The sequence below is a fragment of the Sinocyclocheilus grahami genome, unplaced genomic scaffold, assembly GCF_001515645.1.
Source record: "Sinocyclocheilus grahami isolate Dianchi unplaced genomic scaffold, SAMN03320097.WGS_v1.1 scaffold255.1, whole genome shotgun sequence".
NCBI lineage: Eukaryota > Metazoa > Chordata > Actinopteri > Cypriniformes > Cyprinidae > Sinocyclocheilus > Sinocyclocheilus grahami.
The window spans coordinates 1988122-2010267 of record NW_015505434.1 but is presented as its reverse complement, the minus strand read 5'-3'; the positions used below and the strand labels follow the sequence as shown (position 1 = coordinate 2010267).

The following is a 22146-nucleotide window of genomic DNA, read 5'->3' as shown; positions in this document are numbered from 1 at the left end:
CCAAAAAATCCAGAAAACTGTTGGTAGAGTGCCTCGCTTTCAACTGTCATCTCTCCAACATGATGATTTTTTTTTGTGGCAGTAATAGCTACACACTGCAAATCAACCAGAGTTGCGAGCCCTGGGATATTTACAGTATTATCATGTGTGTAGTATTACAATTGGATCAGTATTTAATAGTTTTTTTTAATATTACAGTCAATACTGGTATGATGTGACAACTGTATTTCATAGTACTATGTAATATTAATGAAAAACATGCATTCACTCGTGTATGGATAAAGACAACCTTACACTGTCATGCAAATGGATAAATGCACTCCAAACACTTTTGATAGGCAGAACTGTTCATCTCAGAAAAATGCCCATGTGCTGAAAGTCACATTCCAAACACAGTCTCATAGCTTTTTTTCCAAATCCATTTCATTCTTTACTCTTTTTTTCATCCACCTGTCATCAGAATCAGAGATCTATAAATTAAGAGATGTCCATAGGTATGTCCTTGGGAGATCTCCTCTTTGGAACAGACTAATGCAACATTCCTCTCTCTTTCCATTTATTTCTTTCCAGCAGTTTGCCCTTAGGGTATGATGGATATTCCTCAGAATACATCAAGATTTCTTAATGAATGATCCGCTCTTCCCTCGTCCCATATGTTCTCTTTGTTTACTGGATGGAAGCCTGGGCTTCGTTTCAGCCGACACCCATTGCCACAGACTTTCAAACTCATGATTGAATTGGAAAGATAAACAAGAAATGCAATTTCTAAATGCATAACTTTCATCATGCCCATATTCAAAATAAGCAATGATTATCATCTGTGTCACCTCCCTTCCTCTAAAACTGTTAAATTAGAAAAAGTGCAACCTAAAAATGGAGGGTTTTGGATTAGTTTTCCCTTAATGTTGTTCTCAGAAGAAATGAAATTGCTTTCTGTAAAATATATATCTAGATTCTGAAATGTGATGGGTCCAGGCTGTTTATGTAAATATAGACAATTTTTCCCTTCTTATTGTTCCTGGACAGGCAATATTTAAAATGTATATTACAGTACTAAAAGCAGATGGGAGTTGAAATGATCCCTGTGTGTGCCTGCATGCATCCAGGGTTTGGCGGAGAGGGTTATTGGGAAACCAAGCCAGACAGGTGAAGACAGGATCAGCACCTTGAATTTGGGATGGCTTTGTGTTGACTATGTATAGTACCTAGTGATCTTACCACACAAAGAGAGAGAGAGAGAGAGATTTTAGTTCTGTTTCTTTAACATTCATTTAGTAAACAATTATTGAAATAAAAATATAATTTTAATTAATAAAAAAATGTACGTGTTCTGTAAATTCTGTCATGTGGCATTTTTAACACAAGACAGTGCAAAAACAGTGAGACACAATTGAAAATACTAAAGACAGAATAATAATAATTGTCTGCCACAATAGTCTAATCTCTTAAATTACCTTCATTTGTGGGGTTTTCTTAGCAAATATTGAAATATGTGATTAATTAATTTGACTCATTGAGCAGCAAATCATGTAATTAATTGTATTAACCATTTTAATTAATCGACAGCCCAAATAAATATATGATGATACACTTTCAGTAGGCATAATGCCACCATGGTCGGGTCATTATCATCAATAATAAATAATTAAATATTTAATTAAAAATAAGTTTATTTTTTGATTGATTCATTTTTGGCATGGTCACGTCCCACTATAAATGAAGAGCCGTTTATGCTCTTTTGCCTGAAGAGACATTTATGATTGAAAAAAAGAGTCATAACACATTATTACAGTACCTCATCTGTGGTATTTAGTATGACTGAGGGCTCTTAGATCTTGCTTAAAAGAATAAAAAACACTCTTTCATACACACAAAAACAATGCTGAATCAGTGCACTCTTCACTTCCAGAGACAATTGTTAATGAGCAAATCTGCATATGTTTGAATTCACACATTCACTTAATTAATTGCAAATGACACCCAATTACCCCCTCACTCTCCTTTGAGTGGCAGCTCATCGTTTGAAATGATTACGTTTAGAGGCTTCTCCCATCTCTCTTTCTGCCTCGCTCTCTTCTCATATACATTTACACAGGCAGAATCCACTTCTCTGTCATTTACACACACTGCTGATTTTTAAATAGTCCTCCAGTCTCTCGTTCCACATCATAATGTTCATTAAGAGTGTATTTATAACACGTTCTGCCTGTGGGCACTTGAAACTGTTTTTACACCAGTGTGCTGATGTCTATCCATCACACAGGCCCTTCACAAAAGCACTTAAAGACTGTGGATATGGATTTGGTGTTAAGTGGATATACTTTTTCTTTTCAGCATAGGTCTATAAAAGATAAATGTTTTTAATTGGTTTTCAAAATAATGGAAAACAACTTTAATAATTAAGTACAAACTACTCTAAAATGTAGAGAAACAATAAAATGATTGTACAGCAGTATTTACTCTTCTGTATTACAGGTTTCTTCTGGAATAGCTGTTTGAATACTGTATTAAAGTATTGGTACTTTTTCTGTTTTATAGTCTTTTTCTCTGATGGAATCTGCTGACTGTTTTCACATTTTCTGTGCTGATCTATATGGGAAAAAATCAGAGGAAAGGATTCAAGTGGTAAAACATGTTAAATGGAGAGGAAAGTTCTACACATTTTGTTTGATTGCTGAAGGCAAAATCAAATTAGCAAAACATTTTTAATAAAAGAATATGTGAGGGGAGAAGATGTGTGTTACGGGTGGTGCTGGTGCTGTAAGGAGCACACGACAATGGAGAACTACAAATAACAGTCTTTTAATAAGTCCACAGAAGAAACACTAGAGAAACTCAGGGAAAACACTGCACAACCAACATGAGACATTCACAATACAGGACAAAGCAACTCAGGAGTACACAGGGCTTAAATGAATGGAGATAAACCAACACAGGTGAAGAGAATGAGTCAAACAGACTAGGGAAAACTAGGTCAATGAAAAATGAAGACAGGAAAACAGGAACACAAACAAAAGTCAATAACCGTGACAGTTCGTCCCCTCCCAAGAAGGCCCAACCTCTTGCCGTAAACTGTCCAACTGCGGGGGGAGGGGTGGGGGCTTTGGAGGAGGGCAAAGGAGCAGAAAAGGGGCAAAACAAAACGAGTCCAGGGCAAATAAAGTAGTCCATGGGGGAGTGGAAGGTGGGAGGAATCAAGGGGAAGCCAGGAGCAGGAGGAGCCAGGTGTTAAGCCAGAGGCCAGACAGGACGAGGCCCCAAAGTGGAGTCGAGTGAGGGAGGAGCCATGGTGGAGAAGGCCTTGATGACACCCTGGAGATGAGCGATGGAGACGGAGCCACTGCAGGTGGAGACCCAGGTGGAGCAGAGCAGACGGAGAGCCAGGGCAACACCCAAGGTCCGGAGGGCCAAAGCGGAGCTGACGGCTCAGGCGACCGAGGCGGAGACAGGAACCCGGAAGACCGCGGCAGAGCCGGATCCTGAAGGAAGGAGGAGCCTGACAGAGCCCGAGGGACGGAGTGACGAGGCAAAGCCAAAGGAGTGGAGTCCCGAGGTGACAGATGGTCAACGACTGACCAAGGTGGAGCTGGAGGGACGAGGGAGCCCGGTGGAGCCAGTGGGATGACGGGCCACGATGGAGACGAGGGAGCAAGGAGCCAAGACGGAGCCGATATGTTGGAGGACCGAGGTGGAGTCCGGGACTCAGAGGCTGGAGGCAGAGACAGGGGATCCTCAACTCTGGGTGGAGCTGGAGACTGGAAGTCCCGAGGCAGATCAGAGTGCCCAGATGGTGCTGACTGAGGGTGAGTTGAAGGACTGGCAGGAACCAGCGGAGACAGGGCTGAGAAACTGGCTGGCATAAGAGGAGGCGAGAGAGGGAGGCTGGATGGGAGCTTAAGAGTCACAAGAAGCTTAGGAGACATAGGAGAGCTGGACGGAACCAGTGGAGACCCAGGAGACAATGGAGGTTCAGGGGAACTGGGAACAACCTCTCCAAACCAGTCAATCAAATCCTCCTCAAAAATGCCCAAAAGTTCCTCATAATAGCTCCCAGAGGCCAGTTGCAGCTCACCGTCAGCATCGGGAGTGTGGGCGAGTCTTCCTTCCAAGCCCTCAATCTCCCCCTCAAAGCCCACGAGGTCACGCCGATAAACGATGTTGCCGGCTCACGCACCTGGTCAGATGTCTCTTGAGGCTCAGGCTCCAGGGCGATGATCGGCTCAGTCGCAGTTTTATGCGCTGGCTCTCTTGTCGCTCAGGCTCTCCGTCTGCGGTGGGCTCAGGCACTTGATCCATGCAGCGGGATGATGGCTGGCTGGTCTCTGGATGTGGAGTGGGGCTGGTGGGGTCCTCAGCCAGGCCAATAGGGAACGGAGAGTTGTTGTTCACCAGCACCCACTCCACGTATGCGGCAAAATCCCTCCTGGGACCGTCCGCTGGAACGCGTGCCTTTGACCGCTCGCTCAGGCTGACATGGTAAAATACACAGAGCGAGCAGTCAGGGTAATGAGTCAGGCATGCGAGATGTAAATAGTCCCGTGTCTGGTCTTCCAGCGGACAGTCACCCTGCTCCAGGCATAGCAGGGCAACAGCAGGAATGTCCATAGTGACAGGGAGGGAAAAAAAGAAGCAAAATGCTGCAAAAAATAAACTGTATCTGTCCCGTATTCTGTTACGGGTGGTGTTGGTGCTTTAAGGAGCATGCAACGATGGAGAAGTACAAATAACAGTCTTTTAATAAATCCACAGAAGAAACACTAGAGAAACTCAGGGAAAACACAGCACAACCAACAAGAGACATTCACAATACAGGACAAAGGAACTCAGGAGAACACAGGGCTTAAATGAACGGAGAAAAATGAGATAATTAATCAACACAGGTGAACAGAATGACAATCAAACAGACTGGGGAAAACTAGGTCAATGAAAAACGAAGACAGGAGAACAGGAACACAAACAAAAGCCAATGTGTAGAACTTTGTGACCCTAAACCTAGAAGATAAAGAAAAAAAATGGGGGATGTCAATAATTCTCAACAAAGTTACAATGTAATAGAAAGAAGTAATATTGAAGATTCTCCATCATTTTACAACAGGTCTAATCAAATCATATTTTTAAAGTATTTTTTGAATAACATATTTTGTGTCTTTTATTATTGGCAACTTAGCATTTTATTATTATCATTATTGTATCCTAATTTTACATGTTTACTCTGTTAATTTTGTAATGTTATGTCATTAAATAATTTATCTATGTTATAATAATGATGATGATGATGATGTGATTATTATTTCTGTATTACTATAAAGTATACACTGTAAGTTCTAAGTATGCATGTGCAAAGTGTGAAAACAATTCAGACCTACTACATCTGCCATGTTGACATGGTCATGTGACCTTTGGTGTGTCTGAAATCACATACGTTCTAAGTAGATACTACATTTGACAGACTTTACAAATTTTGCTAGTGTTGTGTTCTTTATGGTATAAAAATGTGTTGTATGAATGAAATCTAGGTACTACATCCACCATGTTTACTTTGTCATGTGACTTACAGTTGGTCAGTTGAGTCACTTAACTGTTATTCACATCTACTCTCCCATGGCCTCATGGGATAGTGAAGTGTCGATTGGATGTGTACTTTCAAAATCTCGGCTCAAGTAGAAAGACATCCAACTATTTTCCACCTACTGTATTACAAATACTGCATTTTTGGATGTAATACAATTTGTTACACTAATAATATAGTTTGTAGTGAAAAATGTACATTAAATAAGTAGTATTAGTGCTGATTTCAGACTTTTGGACACTTTTGGACACCACTTTGTTTATTAGTGCACACATTATAATTTTAAGGTATGTATGTATGTATGTATGTATGTCCATGGCTTTACCTCTATTCTAATTTCTCTTTCGGCCAAGAGACTTATTGTAAATAGTGCATATCCTTCGAGTGTAATTGCACTATAAAACATTTTCTTGCTTCTAACTACTGTAGATTGAATCAGTCAACATACTACAAGTTTAATATCTAGAAATATCTTGAGCTTTCAGTGCTTAAAGGTAGACATTTCTGTTTCATTTATTCATTCACTTTTGTACAGAAAGAACCTTGCAGATCATCCAGCATTGGTATTTGTTTGGACTCATTTCAAATGCCATTGCTTTCCTCGTTCTCTATGGATTGAGCCCTGTAGTAAAGTGCACTGAGCACAGGGCATGAAAAGATAGAACCGGGGCCTTTCAGGCACTTTTGCACCTCAGGGAAATTTTTTGATTGATACAACAGTTATACATCTCACTATCTGCAGTTAAGATTCCCACTACTATTGTTCCAAAGTTTACCCAAACAACTCTGCACAGTGTTCTTTTTATGTAAATAAAAGCAGATGAAAACAAATCTTGAGAGTATTGCTTCTGTATGATTCAGCAGACACAAAAAGCTGACGTTAAAGTACAATATTGTTTCAGGACAAAACATCAAGATGCTCACACATTCAGCTTTAGCTGTATTTTACTAATTTGTACATGTCTAATGGTGCTTTTAAATGTCTTTACAGCATAGTTCAAATGCCCAATGCATAACACTATCATTCTCAATTAGGAATCTATTATACTCTCTAAACAAGCTTAGATTTGATTGCACCATAAATGATAATTGAATCCAAATCGACTGAATGCCAGTATGTGTGGAGGAGCTCGTTAAGCCTGTTAGACGTTCATTAAGCTTGTCAGATGGGTGAACTTTGTGCTGTAGTGTGTTTTCTCTCTGGAATAGTACTTTTACCTCTAGGTCAGGGGTTGGCCACTAAGATAATTGAAGTAATTGGTAGCGACTGCTAAGCAATGGTTTTTGCAGCAGGTCGGCGTTTACCCTGTCATGCCTACTTAAGCACACACTTATTCCACTTATATTCCCATAGCTTCTGTGTATCCATCTTTCAGACCCCTAAAGCTGTCTTAGATCTATCATACGACCAGAGCACTTCCTTGAACTGTCAAAAAGCAAATGTCCAACCATGGCATCCTAAGGACCTCGCAGTTAAGCTTTAACTGATGGCTGCAGTCCCACGCTTTGTCTCTCAGTGTCTGTCAAATGTGTTTCCTGTATACGCCAGTGGCTGAGGTATTACACAGCAAGAAATAAATCACTTGTTTGGTTTATTTGAGTGTTCTATTATGATCATAAATCAGGGGGCGGGAAGTATTTTTCCCCTGTGTCACCTCCAGCCTTGGTGCTCCTCATTAAGAATTCATTAACTTAGTTTTTCCATTCTTTAATTCCACCCAGCAAAAAATGGACTCGTGGTCAAAAAAAGGACAAAAAAAAGAATACAGTGCGAGCAGTATAGCTATCATGCTATAGTCATTTTTTAACAAGTTGTTTGTATAAACTATCACAATGTAGTTTCTGTAAAATCAACCCCAAAATATGTTATATACATAACTCCTACTGACATGCAAAACTTTAAAAAAAATGTACAAGTAAAAAAAAAAAAAAAAAGTTAATTTTAAAATTTGTGAAAATTAATGGAAACAACAATCAAAGTTCTATAAGGAATATAGAGTAATTTTTTTGCTCTAAATAATTGCTAATCTAGCAACCACGAATGATTGAAAAGTAGTGGAAATGTATTGCTCAAAAATGTGAAAGTTTGGAATCTTGTATATTTCCCATAACCACTGAACAATGTCTCATTATTTATTTATTTGGAAAATATTCATTTCATTTTAAATGGATAGGCCTGTCGCTATAATTACTATATTGACGTATCTAACGATATATGGATTTGAAAAAAAAAAATCCTGTTTGCCATCAGTTGTCAGAAGATGAAAGCGATATGTTTGTAATAGTATCCTTTCAAAGTTTAAAGAGATTTCCCATGACTGGCGTCAGCGCTGTTTTCTATTATCATTATATAGTCAGTGGTGTAAAATTGTCTTAAAAGGTCAATATCGCGATTATTTCTGGGGCTATATTGCCAAACAAAATGTAGTTATCTGTATAAAATGTCTATATATGGATTGATCCCTGACACATCATTGAACCACAATAATTCATAACAGATGAATAACTTGAGCATCAGTACAGAAACATATTTACAGCATGTAACAATACTCAAATTACAAACAGTAGGCTACTCAAAATAGATTGCCTGTATGCAATGAGAAACAAGACGCCGGTATGCATTGTGGCATGGCACGCCAAAACTAACTTGCTCCCATTAAAATCAACGAAGCTGTGTACACTTTTTGCTGTAGATTTCTGCTTGGTTATTGTGTGTTGCAAACATACTATTTGCACTGCTATGCACCACGGAAATAAGCTATTTTCTGTGATTTTCTTGCAATTCATTAGCCACTATAGGTAAATACCTAGAAGAAAAACTAACTGCAGTAAACGGTAAAACTATTTGCGCTACAAAACAGTGGGATTTCAGCGATCATATAATATGATACCAGTTTGCAATAGCAAACAGCACAGCGGACTGTTTTTGTACAGCTAAAATAACTGGAAGCGGATGACACCAAAAGACTTGTACATTCAAGTTACAGATGGCTCCATCCGCTCTTACATTAAAAATAAGGTGGATATGGTACGTACAGTATATACGCCATCGCCATACCACCCAGTGTTAGTGAATAAACTATTTGCAGGTATAGCCCCCCTGGAGCAGCCCAGGTTTCAGTGTCCTCCTCAGTGGCACATAGAGCAAAATTGCAATATCAACAACTCCACAATACCACAGTAACATTGCATACCAGACCGAACGGCAAGTTCTGCATTAGCAGCCAGTTAAATGTACATCAAATTGACACAGATAAATGGAAAGCAGAATTCCTCCTCCGCTCAATAAGGGCCTATTGCTTTGCATAAGGCAGAAAATACACATGCATCTCCTAGTGCAGAGGTAGAAAATCACATTCATAACGTTTAAATACCAACCGGAGATTAAAAATGAATCATTTGTCCTAAAACTCAATGCTTATAATTCTTTTTTCAATATTCGCTCCAGGTGGCGAGTCGGAGGAAGGCAGTACGCACTCGCAAGCCGCTGAACACATTTAGCAGTATATTACAATTTTCACTCTAGACTGCCTTTCCAAATTGAATAATGACTGTTAATACTCCGCATTTTGTAAAACTGTCATGTAAGGAAGCACTGAGTATATTCCAGCAATCTGTCACGCTACCCTTTGTTTGCCAACTGCTAACTGACAGATATGATTAGCATTCAGGAAAACCCTTCAATGGGATTTGTATATCTAAATGCCGAGGGTGAAAAAAAATAACACAAATTAGTGGAATCAGCAGGATCCAGGGCAGCCCGAAATGGACCCCTGATTGAATTTTGTTTTTTTGCAGATGTTTTGCCTATCAAAGCTCCCCGATTTGTTTTCCCTCGCACACCAAAGCTATTATTTCCAGCTTTTTAGCGTATTAAGTAATTGTGCTATCATGGGTCTATTTCCTTCTCTGGGGACTGACATACTGCTGGAGGCAATCTCCGATGCCTATTTCCATACCCAGATAGACTGTCAACAGAGAGTAGAGAGATACAGAGAGGGAGGTGGGTGGATAGAGGGACAAAGAGAGAGAATGAACGAGAGAGATAAAGAGACCAAGAAAAGGCAAGAGAGAGAGAGAGAGGAGAGATGAAGAGGCCTAGACTGCACTGCACCATTGGGTCACTGGCTCCACGAGTCCGTTCATTAATGGCGAATGAGAATTTTAAACCGCATACGAAATCATAATTGCATTTTCTGCCGGCAGTCCCCTGTACTAACGATGAAATTGTTTACCTGTGGGACTACATCTCTTCCTCGCTCTCTCCTAAAATTCTTTCTCTCAGTTCCCGTCTCTTCCTAGCCTTACACCTCATGCACACAAACACAGCGGCGCTGGAAAATGCCCCAAAACTGTCATCGAAAGAGAGGAAAAGAGACACAGAGAAAAGACGAAGAGAGAAGGGGAGGGAAAGAATCTCTAGAACTATATCTTCCACACAGACACTCTCTTGTCCTCCTGTCATAAAGGTCTTGTCCTCAGGGGCAAGCAAAGTGCCGTTGAGATGGGATGATTGCTGGGGTAGAGAGAGAGATACTTACTCTCTACGCTGTCTGTCATTGTAACAATTCAGACACACTCGGAATAATAAAACACTCCACTTTCTTCCAAATGGACCACCTAAACCTCCTCGCCGTTGTTGTTATGCGCTACATGACCATTAAGTAAAAACCTCAACTGGAGGTCAGGCAGCCGAACAACTTTTCCCAGGTTCATTCACAGAGCCACGGCCATTTTCTAGAAAAGTTTAAAGCGAGGTTGCAGGGAATTGGATCGATTTTCTAAATTACTGTCTCCTGTTCATCTCCCCTGCTGTTCTAACCCCCTGCTCAGACAGTATGTCAGCTGATACTCAATACATGTCTGACTGAGGGGAAAAAGTATATATTAATATTGACATAGCCATTACGGAGTCCATTAACTGGCACTGAGGGTTGTATTTAATTGGCTTTTTAGAAAGTACACATCGGAATTGTGGACATCACCAGATCCGGCAACTGATTTTTAGGTGAAAGTAACAGAAATTACTCTTTTAGCACCTGAAACGCTGCGGAGTATGTGTGGTATATGATTGAGTCTTAATTGTTCCAAAAAACAGAAATCATTTAAAAAAATAACCAAATAAACTACTGAAAATGAAGCTTAATTAAAGGTGAATGTAGTATTGTTTTTCTGTTTTTTTTTGCTTTTATTTTCCCAGTGCACCCATATAATGTTCTTTTTTCCCCCACTGTGTAATTACAAGCCTTGTAAAGAGCCATACCTGGAGTCATTTTACAAATGTGAGCAAATTAAAATTGAACTAATTTCCTAGATCCAAATGACCACTTTGTTATCACGCCTGCCTCCAGAGCTGCCGCATCCTGCTTTGCATCCTTTGATATTGAGAGCTGAACCATTCTGCAGCATGGCTGCCTGTGGATCCTCTAGGGAAAGGTAAATGCTGCAGAATCGTACCGTTCTTGGTGTCACTGGTCTTCACGTCACTGAGGCAGATCTACTTCTTCTGTTGGCCTAATTAGAGCAGCCATGGGTCTTGTAAAAATACCAATACTTGTGGTTCTAGTTAGTAGTCATAATAAGAGTAATACTGCTAATAATATAAGTAGCAGTAGCACTAAGAAGAGAAACAGTTGGAGCAACAGTAGTAAATCTATATAAAAGGGTGTTTCTTCAACTTTCGACACTCATATCACAGGGGTTCATTTTTATTAAGACAGATTTTTTTTCTACATTAAAACTGACTTGGACACATTAAGTTTAACACATTAACATTAACTATCACATTCACCTTTTTGCCTTTAACATTTATCTTTGTTTTTGTATATATTATAATGTTTGACCATCATTTCAGTCATCAAGTCATACTGTATATATGTATATTCACATGACTATTACTCATATATATATATATATATATGCTTTACACTTCAAACAGCAAAACAACACACTCACACACACACACACACACACACACACACACATATATATATATATATTTATATATACAGGTGCATCTCAACAAATTAGAATGTATAAATATTCATCTCCAGTCACACTGTAATTTTGTCAAATTAGGCGAAAGGTGTGAAAATATATTTTAATTGTGTGTAAAAAGCTGGTTGTGAAATTAGCCTTAAAAATATATTTTCCACAACTGCCATTTTCATCACAGAAACACATCATATAATCTGAGAAGTGGTGGACATGACACTGGCATGGGAATTTTCATGACTTTCAGGGGAAAAAAGACTAAATAAAAAAAAAACAGTCCACTGTCTGACATTGTTAGGGAACAAATAAACTGGTATAAAAAGTCTGATTCAGTTTACTGTTTTGTGTGTGTGTGTGTGTGTGTGTGTTTCATTAATAATTATTTAACAAAATATAATTACTAGCTCTTTGTTTAAAAATTGGTTCCTTTTCAGTTGACGTCATGAACCACTTAAAATTTTAACCACCTTTGTCCTATCTGGAATATAATGCACACTTTTCCAATAAAATCCCAAAATATAAAAGACACACTCTGCATTTTCTCCTATGCAGTATCCTGTTTCACTTCAAAATATGTTTTATTGTGAAAATAAAATGAGTTGTGATTCGCATTTCACATTGACTTTAATGTGCAAATCATGAAAGATCTTTTTTTCTCAGATCTGGATGGTGGCTCATTTGTTTGACTGTTTGTCGTATCTGTGTTTCGATATGTTCTCCATTTCCGTAAAATAGAAGTTGACTTTGTTTACAACCGATCTAAATAAAAGTAAGAACCCTCATTAATGATTTATACGTTGGGGTTGTTTTCCTTGCTAGGAAAGCTGTCAAACTCCTATACCGATTTTAAAAGATGCTAACAGAGGTCCTGCATACAGAACTTGTTTCTCTGCATCACAATAAGGACGAAAGGATGCTGGGGAAGCTCTTCGGGAATGGCCCTGTTACTGGAGAAGGTGTCTGGAGTCAGAGAGAAACAGATCAATGCCTGTACTGTTGTGGCTGTAGAGAATTACCAACCTCTGAGGAGCAAATTTAAATAAGAGTAAAACTAGTGTGTGTGTGTGTGTGTGTGTGTGCGTGAGAGAGAGAGAGAGAAAGAAACACTACAGAAAGAGATCTGCTATCTTACATCTGTGATGTGTGTAAGTATGTGTGCTTGTGTGTGTACCACTTAACTCAGTCTCGTCTGGCTGCTCTCCTGGGCCTTGGCGAGTCTTTCAGTGTGGAGTCTTAAGTCCAAGACGGGGAGTATTTAAGAGCTGCTATGGTTTGGAGCATAGAAAGATCAAATGAGTTAGGCTGCACACTGGAGAGAGCGAGAGAGACTGAGAGAGGGAGAAGGAGAAGCTTTTAATGTATCTCTTAAGCTACCAGTTCCATGGAGACTGATGGGGTTGTTGAAACATTACCTCGCATTTTATCTGCCTTATACGTGTCCATATTTTAACTGGCCATTTTAGGGATGTTTGACTGCATGTGTATTTAGACCAACAATATGATATTTAAATAATATAAAAAGTATTTCATTTGTCAAATATGGAATGCTAGAATGAGTCTTGTGTGAACATGATTGCAAAGTGGATTGTTGATGTTTTTGAAAGAAGTCAGTTATGCTTACAACGGCTGCATTAATTTACTTATTTTCAGAAGCTATTTCTTCAGTGTCTTCAGTGTCAGATGATCCTTCAGAAATCAATTTAATATGCTGTTTTTCTGCTCGAGAAACATTGATTATTAACCATATTGAATGTTGTACTGCTTAATATTTATGTAGAAACCATTATTTTTTTTCAAGATTATTTGTAGAATAGAACATTTAAAAGAACACCATATATTTGAAACAGAAATCTTGAATAACATAAAACATAAATGCCTTTACTGTTAGTCAATGTAATGCATCCTTGCTGTATAAAAGTATTTTTATATTTATGTAATATATATATTTATTTGTTCATTTGATTAAATAATTGGCATGCCGTCTAATTCAGTTTAAAGGTTCAGTTACAGTTGTATCATCATTAAATCCTGGAATGTGCAGCCTTAACTTTTCTCTTATGTTTTCTCCTCAGCCTGCAGACCTGGGTTCTACAAAGCCTTTGCAGGAAACATCAAATGTTCAAAGTGTCCCCCACACAGTTCCAGCCACACTGAGGGTTCGGCACAGTGTCACTGTGAAAAGAGCTACTACAGAGCTAGCAAGGACCCTCCCACCATGGCCTGCACACGTTAGTCATCCTACTGCTCTGTTTTCATTATTTTCCCATTTTATTTTCATTTTATTTTAGTTTAGTGTGTAATAAATGCAATGACAAAACAGCATATTTATATTTCCAAAGTGGTGACAGCTTAAAAAAATAACAAAATAAATAAATAATAATAATAATAATAGTTTAAATAAGCAAATTATATTTAAAGAAACAGTTCACCCAAAAATGAATATTTGCTGAAAATGTACTCAAACTCAGGCCATCTAAGATGTAGATGAGTTTGTTTCTTCATTAGAACAGATTTGGAATTTAGCATTACATCACCAATGGATCCTCTGCAGTGAATTGGTGCCGTCAGAATGAGTTCAAACAGCTGATAAAAACATTTACAAGCTAAAACAGTCAAAAACAGTTCTAAACAGATATGTTGGTGGAGCTTGATGTGAGAGGACAACAGGAGATGATTTTTTTTCCCCCTGGAGAAAACGTTATTATACTGTAGATCGTAGACTCGTATTTTAGCCAGAAACGATGGTTTGAAGTTAAAAAACATGTCAATGATGGATTTGTTTCTTACAAACACACAGCTTTTCGTTTCACAAGACATTAATTGATGGACTAGAGTCATGTGGATTATTGTAATGTTTTTATCAGCTGTTTGGACTCTCATTCTGACGGCACCCATTCACTGCAGAGGATCAGTTGGTGTGCAAGTGATGCAATTCTAAATTTCTCCAAATGTTCCCATGAAGAAACAAACTCATGAACTATTCCATTAAGCAATTTCACACAAGCCAGAATCTATCATGTAATATCAGTGTGTGATCTGATCATCCTAGCAACAAGACGAACACTAAAACTATATTACAATGATATTTATATATGAGTCCTCCAAGGTCCTTTTCAATACCATCTATAACTGAGATGCAAGAGGACACCAGCTGCGTTTGTTTGAAGTGAGAGTGAACAAGTGGTGTGATAAAGGAGGCGTGAAAGTTTTCATGGCACCAGTTTCAGTTACCCAGGGAAAAATTTAATGTATAAAATAAGATTAAAAGGATAAAATTCAGTAACAGTGCAGAGAAAAAAAGTAATCAAGAGATTTAAATTAAAAGGAATTAATTAAATATGTATTATTAATTGAGCAAGTAATTAAGAAAGATAAACTAAAGATGAACAATAAGACTAAATATTCCAAAAATAGTGATAATGAGCATACATTTTCTCTCTCATCATTCTCATTATCTTTTCTGTTCTTTCTTACTCTTATTGTTTCTGATTATATCGATCATAATTCCAGTTATTTTAGTCACTTCAGTGCTTCATCACCCTCTTCCCTTTCCCTCCTTCTGCCCCCCATTGCACTTACCCAAATTATTCACCAAACTCAATCTTTTCAACACCAGCAGCAATCTGCATTAAAAACAGGAGAGGAGGAATTATTACTTCCTTGTTATTCACGAGTGGGTGCAATTATCATTAACTATGATAATCATGTCTAGGACATATTCTCATTATCATCATTAGCCGGGTCTGGGAAACAGCAGATAAATGCAGACTTCCCTCTATCTGGCTCTGAGCCGGTATTCTATAGGAAGCAGAACCAGGGTACCAGAGCAGAGACATTTGTATATCAGCAATACCAGAGGGAGGGAATGAAAGAGAGATGGCAAACACTTTAGTATTATTTTTAAGGAATTAGCAGGATTCATTAGTTAATGCATATTTACCGTTTTTGAGAGAGTGGGAAAAAAAGATATAAAATTGTTCATCTGCATAATATTCTGCACAAATAGGCATATTTTTCTCTCACAGATGGATTTCTGTCAGCATGATAATTCTGGTTGCTAATGAGTCAGGTGTCTCTCTCCTTTCAGGTCTGCCCTCCTCTCCTCGAAACTTGGTTTTTAACATCAATGAGACCACCCTCTTTCTGGAGTGGACTCCGCCCAGCGATACAGGTGGTCGGAAGGATGTAACCTATAATGTCTTCTGTTTCCGATGTGGAGCTGATGGCCAGGCTTGTGAGCCATGCAACAGCAATGTGCGCGTCATACCCAGATCCACAGGCCTCACAAGCACCTCTGTGGTGGTCCAGGACTTTGTGGCGCATGCCAACTACACATTCCAAATCGAGGCTCTTAATGGAGTGTCGGGTTTAGGCAGATCTGAGAGACAGCTTGCCAATATCACCGTCAGCACAGAGCAGGCTGGTGAGTATAATTATTTTTAACACTGAACTGACTTGAACTGAAGAGGGGATCATTGTTATTCTAGGCTTTTTTTAAGTTTACAGTTATGTTGTAATGATATACTCACAGACAAGGCTCACATTACAGAAGAATATAGGAATGGACTAAACGGATATCTGCATGTAATTTGCTGCATTAAAACTGATACATTAATAAAGAAAAAAAAAGCTGATGTATTAATTATAAAGTTATAGGTATAATCTGTATAGTATAGGGAAGGCTTCATAGGAGGACAACTGGAACTGCAGGCTGTCTTCCAACAGCTCATGAAAAAGTATTTATTAAAAGATACATACAAAATGATAATAAAAATAAATAAGAAAATCATATTTTTAATCAGCATGGAGACCATAAATCTATCAACAGATTATGGATGCAACAATACAGTTAGCCCACGGTTCAATGTATACCTCTTTTTTCTTTTTTTTTTAACCACGGTTTTCTTTTCAGTTCGATTTTGATAGCGTGTCACTCAGATGTGACTTTTTTTTCCCGATTTGCGATTTAAATGCGATTTTTAAAACAAATTAACAACAACAACAAACTCCTGTACACTTCTGCACACTGGAGAAAACATGGATTATCATATGTCTACTTCAAATTTCTTTTGAGATAAGTATTATTTTCCTATGTTTACACAAAATAGGATGCATTGGCCATTATTGAGCACTATAAATGCATGTAATGTCTGTTTAATTCATACTCATGGCCAGGGGGTGCCCTCGCACAGAAACTCCACATATGCCTCACAGAAGTAATAGAGCTCATGACGCTCCAGGAAATCCTTAATATGGACAAAGGCATCCAGCTATTGCTGTGACTGAATAAAAAGAAGATAAAAAGGTTTTGAATGATGAAACACTAAGACAATAAACACTCGACTGCGACAATATATAGTTTATCAAGCAATCTTGTGTATTTTCAAATTGATTAAAGGTGCTTAAACGGATTTCCCCTGCTCAGGGAGGAGGGAGCAATGAACACTGTGTAATGATCATATCGATCGGAACACAGTTCATGCCCATAGCGTAGGGGGGCTGGGCACGAGGACTGGGATTGGGAACCGCTAGGCTACATCATGTGTCATTCACTGGTGAGAAAACTTGAAAAGTACTACAATACCAGGAAGGAAGATCGGGTTGTTGATGTTTGTCTGCACAGTGTGCGTAAACGCGCTGATGACGTATTCTGTCTGCGCGAACCGTGTGCGCAGATGTATACTAATAGAACGTAATACATACGTTGACAGGCAGGTAGGAAAGCCAATTAAAGCGCTGACAACATGTTTAGAAATGCTTATCATTGCAAGTCATTACAAGGGAAGATGTTTGGCATGTGTTGCTTTTTCAAATGCACATTTCCTCATCTCATTCACATTTTTCAAATGGCATTTTCTCATCTCACGGAAATTATTTAAATGCAAACCCAGAAATAATGCAATTCACAAGCGCGTATTGAACCGTGGATGTCGTACAGAACGCTATCAATATTGAGAATTGTGGCATCCCTACAACAGATATAGTAAGACTTCGAGCATATGAGACTTCTTTCACAAATATTAAAAAGAAAAAAATGAAGAAAAATAAAACTTACTGACCCAAAACCTTTGAATGTTTAACATATATCTCCTTATCTACTTGGTTAGTATTGGTCCAATTTGTAGGTACACTGTAATCTCAACCAGTCTTAACTGGTTAAATGACAGCATCTCAGACTCTCATTCCAACATCTGTCTCCTGATGTTCTGAGCAATAGACCTGCTAGCATGCTTTCCCTGTCTATAAAAAACAAACCATTGGCACAAGGTATTCATAACTATTGCCATCCTGGCCAGACTCTCATCGTTCATCATGATAATGATGATAACTGCAAATTTCATTTCATCCTGGAGAGGCATTGTCTCAGCACATCAAATGCGGGATGTCTCCTGGCCTAAGCTCACTTTCACACTAATAGAGACACACAGCTTTATCTAAAAGCCTGCTGTATCCGCAGATATGGCCAAACTTCATTATTAGAAACTACCCAAGACTCCACAGAACGGCTCTTTCCACTCTCAGGACCTATTCTCACATCGTTTTTATCAATTTCTCTGTGTGTGCCCATTTCCTGTGCTCTGACTGATGATTCACTTCTCACTTTCATTGGCTGGATTGTGCTTCAACTTCATTGGTTTGTGTTTTGGTAAAGCATAGTGATTCAACTGTTTCCTCATCTTTGGGTTATCCAGATGTCTCCCTTAAAGGAATAGTGTAAAGTACAATTTGTTGCATGATGTGCTGCAACATGATGAATATTTATTTATTTTTGTCTGGAGAAGTGTGAGGTTAAAAGTCATATTTGGATGAGGTGGTCTTATACTCTGTTGGTAGGGTCATTTTATTCTTTGTAAAGACAGGGAGGCTCATCAGCATCAGTGTCAGTGAAGAAGAAAGATTGATTGATATGATCAGTCTGCCTCATGAGCTATAATCACAGTGAAGAGCTTCATATCCATCCTTCAATCCCTCGATCTACCACCTGTGGAGAGGGAAAGAGACAGAGCGTAGGAAAGAAATTGAGCTGCACAGTATATATAGCATCTGAAAAAATTCAGAGCAGTTTTGTAGTGAGATACCCCCAACCTCTGAGCAAAAAAAAAATGTAGAGACTTACATATAAATTATATGAATTTCTAAATATGAATTTTATTGATTTAGAGCAGGGACTCCTAAATGGACAAAAAGACTCAATTAAAATTATGTCATACTTTACTCACCCTCATAATTCTCCAAACCTGTATTACTTTCTTTCTTCCACAAAAAAGAAGATATTTTGAAGAGTCCTGGCTGAGATCTGTGTAGGTTGAGTTAAAGTTAAGACCAAGTCTAAATGCTTTTGGATCTATGACAGATCCAAGACTATGTGGTCTTGGACTCGGACTCGAGATGAACTTGAGAGCTTAGCCCGTTAAAATCATAACATAATTTATAATGCTAGTGTTGCAAAAGCGTTAAAATAATTATTAATGTACAGAATGAATTAATATCATATTTGCCATATAATTACATATACATTTATGAATGAACAAATTAATTAATTAATTAATTAATTTGACTGATGATAGCTTAATATTAATATTTTGTTTTACACCTTTAAAACATAGATGAGTTTGTGATCAAATTGGCAAACCCCCTTTGAAGAGCCCTGATCTGGATAACAAAGTGTTGTCTGTTAACAAAAGATACTGGACCTTTTATCAGAACAAACTTTGTTTTTCTGGCCATTTTTGCAATTGCATCTTATCCATTAAAAATGTCATTTTTAGAGGAATTTATGAAGTCATTAACCCTAGCAAACAAGTCTCCTAACAGAGCAACCACAGGTCTAGTTCATCAAATCAGCTATGTACATGTTCCACTAAGTTTGACAACAAGAAAGTGTCCAAAATGTCATTTTTGTTTGCTTGAAATGTATGAAAGATGTAGCGTCTGCGTAGGATCATGCATGTGCGTTGGACTGTTTATGGCTTAAAAGACCCCTTTTAGCCTTTTGACATTTGCATATAAATTACAGTTCTGGTCAGAAACTTTACGTTCGTATAGGGGTGTAAATTGCCAAATGGTTCTTCGCCTTCAAGTAAGATTAGAACCAGCCCCCACGAGCATCCTGCAATCTGCTGATTCTTTAATATAAATTTGTTGCTGTTATTTGATGCAATGACATTCATAAAGTATGGCTTAATTGCCCAGATATTATAAGGGCCTCTGTGTATAGACAGGGTGACCATATTTTAGTTTTTCAAAAAGAGGACAGTAGGGGGTGGGTTCGTGGGTAGGGCTCCGCCTAACAGTATAAGTAGCCTGTTTTTTTTTTATAATAAATAAAAAGAAAACAAGTAGAAAGAATAGATAATGCAAGTGTTAGAAGGTCATTATTTATAATAAATAAAATGAAAATAAGTAGAAAGAATAGAGAATGCTAGTGTTAAGAGGCTTTTCTTTCTTTATAAATAAAACAAGTAGTTAGAATAGAAATAGAATAGAGTGCAAATGTTAGAGGGTCAAGTTAAAAAAATAATAGAAGATAAAGGGGCAGTTCTTCGCCTAACAGTATACATAGCAAGGTTTTTTTTTTTGTTTGTTTGCTTATTTTGTTTTTATAATAAATAAAAAGAAAACAAGTATAAAAAATAGAAAAAGAATAGGGAATGCTAGTGTAATAGGGTCATTTTTAAATAAAAATAAAACAAGTAGTTAGAATAGAAATAGAATAGAGAGTGCAAATGTTAGAGGGTTATTAGAAGTTTTTTAATAATAAAAAAGCAAGCAGATAAAATTAGAATTACCATTATAATAGAGAGTGCTAGAGATAGAGGGTCAAATGAAGATGAAAGAGATGTGTTTTCGGCCATTTCTTAAAAACGATTAAGGACTCAGCTAGAGGTCTGCATTCCTGCGGCTCTCCCGCGGGAACTGCGGGACCTGACCAGATTTCTTGCGATGCGGGATTAAATTCCCGAATAAAACGCGGTAGCGGTCGGTAACTCTGGTGTAATTTGAATGGGAGTGGGCCATCTAACAATATTCTGTTCCCGACGTCCTTTCAGAACAACATATCTGTCCTTTATTCTTATTGACCACCGGTATAGCCTGCACTCAGGACTGTTATGCACGCATTGCACGCATGAACCAGAGCTTTCTGAGTCACGCATTTTATTTGCGAGGTCTGTGCGCAGCATGTGAATAACGATTGTATCCTGACAAGACGAATAAAAATAAGAAATACAATTTGTGTACAACATTTTTATTTTCTCTGTGACACTTTTTTCCCTACTGTGTTGGCAGCAGTTGCTGTCAATAACTTCAAGACTCTTGACAAGACGAATTATATAAATACAATGTTGTGCAGACTACACTTTTATTTGTTAGCCCAGCTCTCTTTCTTTCAGTAGCGGAAATTTTAATGTGAGATTCTGGAAATGAAATCTAAATTTAGCGGGAACGGTCGGGTCGGGAAGAAAATTTTTCTAAGCCGACAGCGGGCGAGCAAAGAGTGGATGTATAGCGGGAGCAGGTGGGTGCGGATTAGAACCTTGCGGTAGCGGGACAAAAAAAACAGTCATACTTATACAACATACTTAATCTGACTTGTACCTATTCAAATATATATTTATAAAAGAATAAAAAAGACCTCTAGACTCAGCTGCTTGGATTGAGTTGGGCAGGTCATTCCACCAGGAAGGAACAGTTAATGTAGAAGTATATGAAAGTTTTATCATAGGTAGAATGCAAAATGGTTCAATACAAGCATTTCAGTCAAATGTAATTTATGCAATATTTCAAACCTTTAACCCACTTGGGAAAATCAACCCATGGCAACAGTTTAAAAGTAGCCCAACTCTGTGGACATGGCAACCCTACATCCAACAAGAGATGCAGGAGTCAGCTTTGACTGATCACAGGTCAAGAATAAGGAGAGATGATTAACAAGACCATGCTTGAGTATTTGCTGCTCAACAGATCCTGAGCTCATTGACGAATATCTGATATTGTAAGATGTGCGCCCTTTACACAGAGTGCGTGTGATCACGAAATCGAAAGTGAAAGTGAACAGCACAAAAGAGATTTAAATACTCCGCATACTGAGAGTGGCTCCCTGATGCGCCAAAATTATATACAATATTAGAATGTTTAATGGAGTGGACACGAAAATCGCTGGCCCGGACATGTTGGGCAATTAAGAAATCCTGGCCGGACGCATTTTTGCAGGTTCAAAAAGAGGACATGTCCGGGGAAAAGAGGACGTATGGTCACCCTATGTATAGAGTTCATAGAGGTTTAGATCAGTCTAAGCAGAGGTGATCTTGATCTTATATTCATTGTAAAACACCCTAATTATATATTGCAGTATTGAATAGCTTTAATAATGACAAAGCTCACAGTACTTATACATTATGTACTGCAGTTATCCTGCATCTACACAAACGTAACCATAATGCTATAAACATCTTTTACCAATGATCTCTAGTGCTCATTTGCCAAAGTTAAAACCCAGAGCTACAGAGTACAGCTCTGTAACATTTGCAGTGCAGTGAACCTTCCTCTCCGGTGTCTATTTAGCCCTACATCAAATGTTAATA

The 22146-nt window shown here is 38.2% G+C and overlaps 1 protein-coding gene across 1 annotated transcript in view; it reads left to right on the top strand.

Moving 5' to 3' along the window:
- The window catches only part of epha6 (eph receptor A6), a 92992-nt gene that overhangs the window by 41771 nt on the left and 29075 nt on the right, over positions 1–22146 (top strand). Inside the window, exons 2-3 of the mRNA XM_016290171.1 lie at positions 13636–13791; positions 15651–15986. Coding sequence (XP_016145657.1) covers positions 13636–13791; positions 15651–15986 — 492 coding nt within the window. The remainder of the gene's footprint in view (positions 1–13635; positions 13792–15650; positions 15987–22146) is intronic.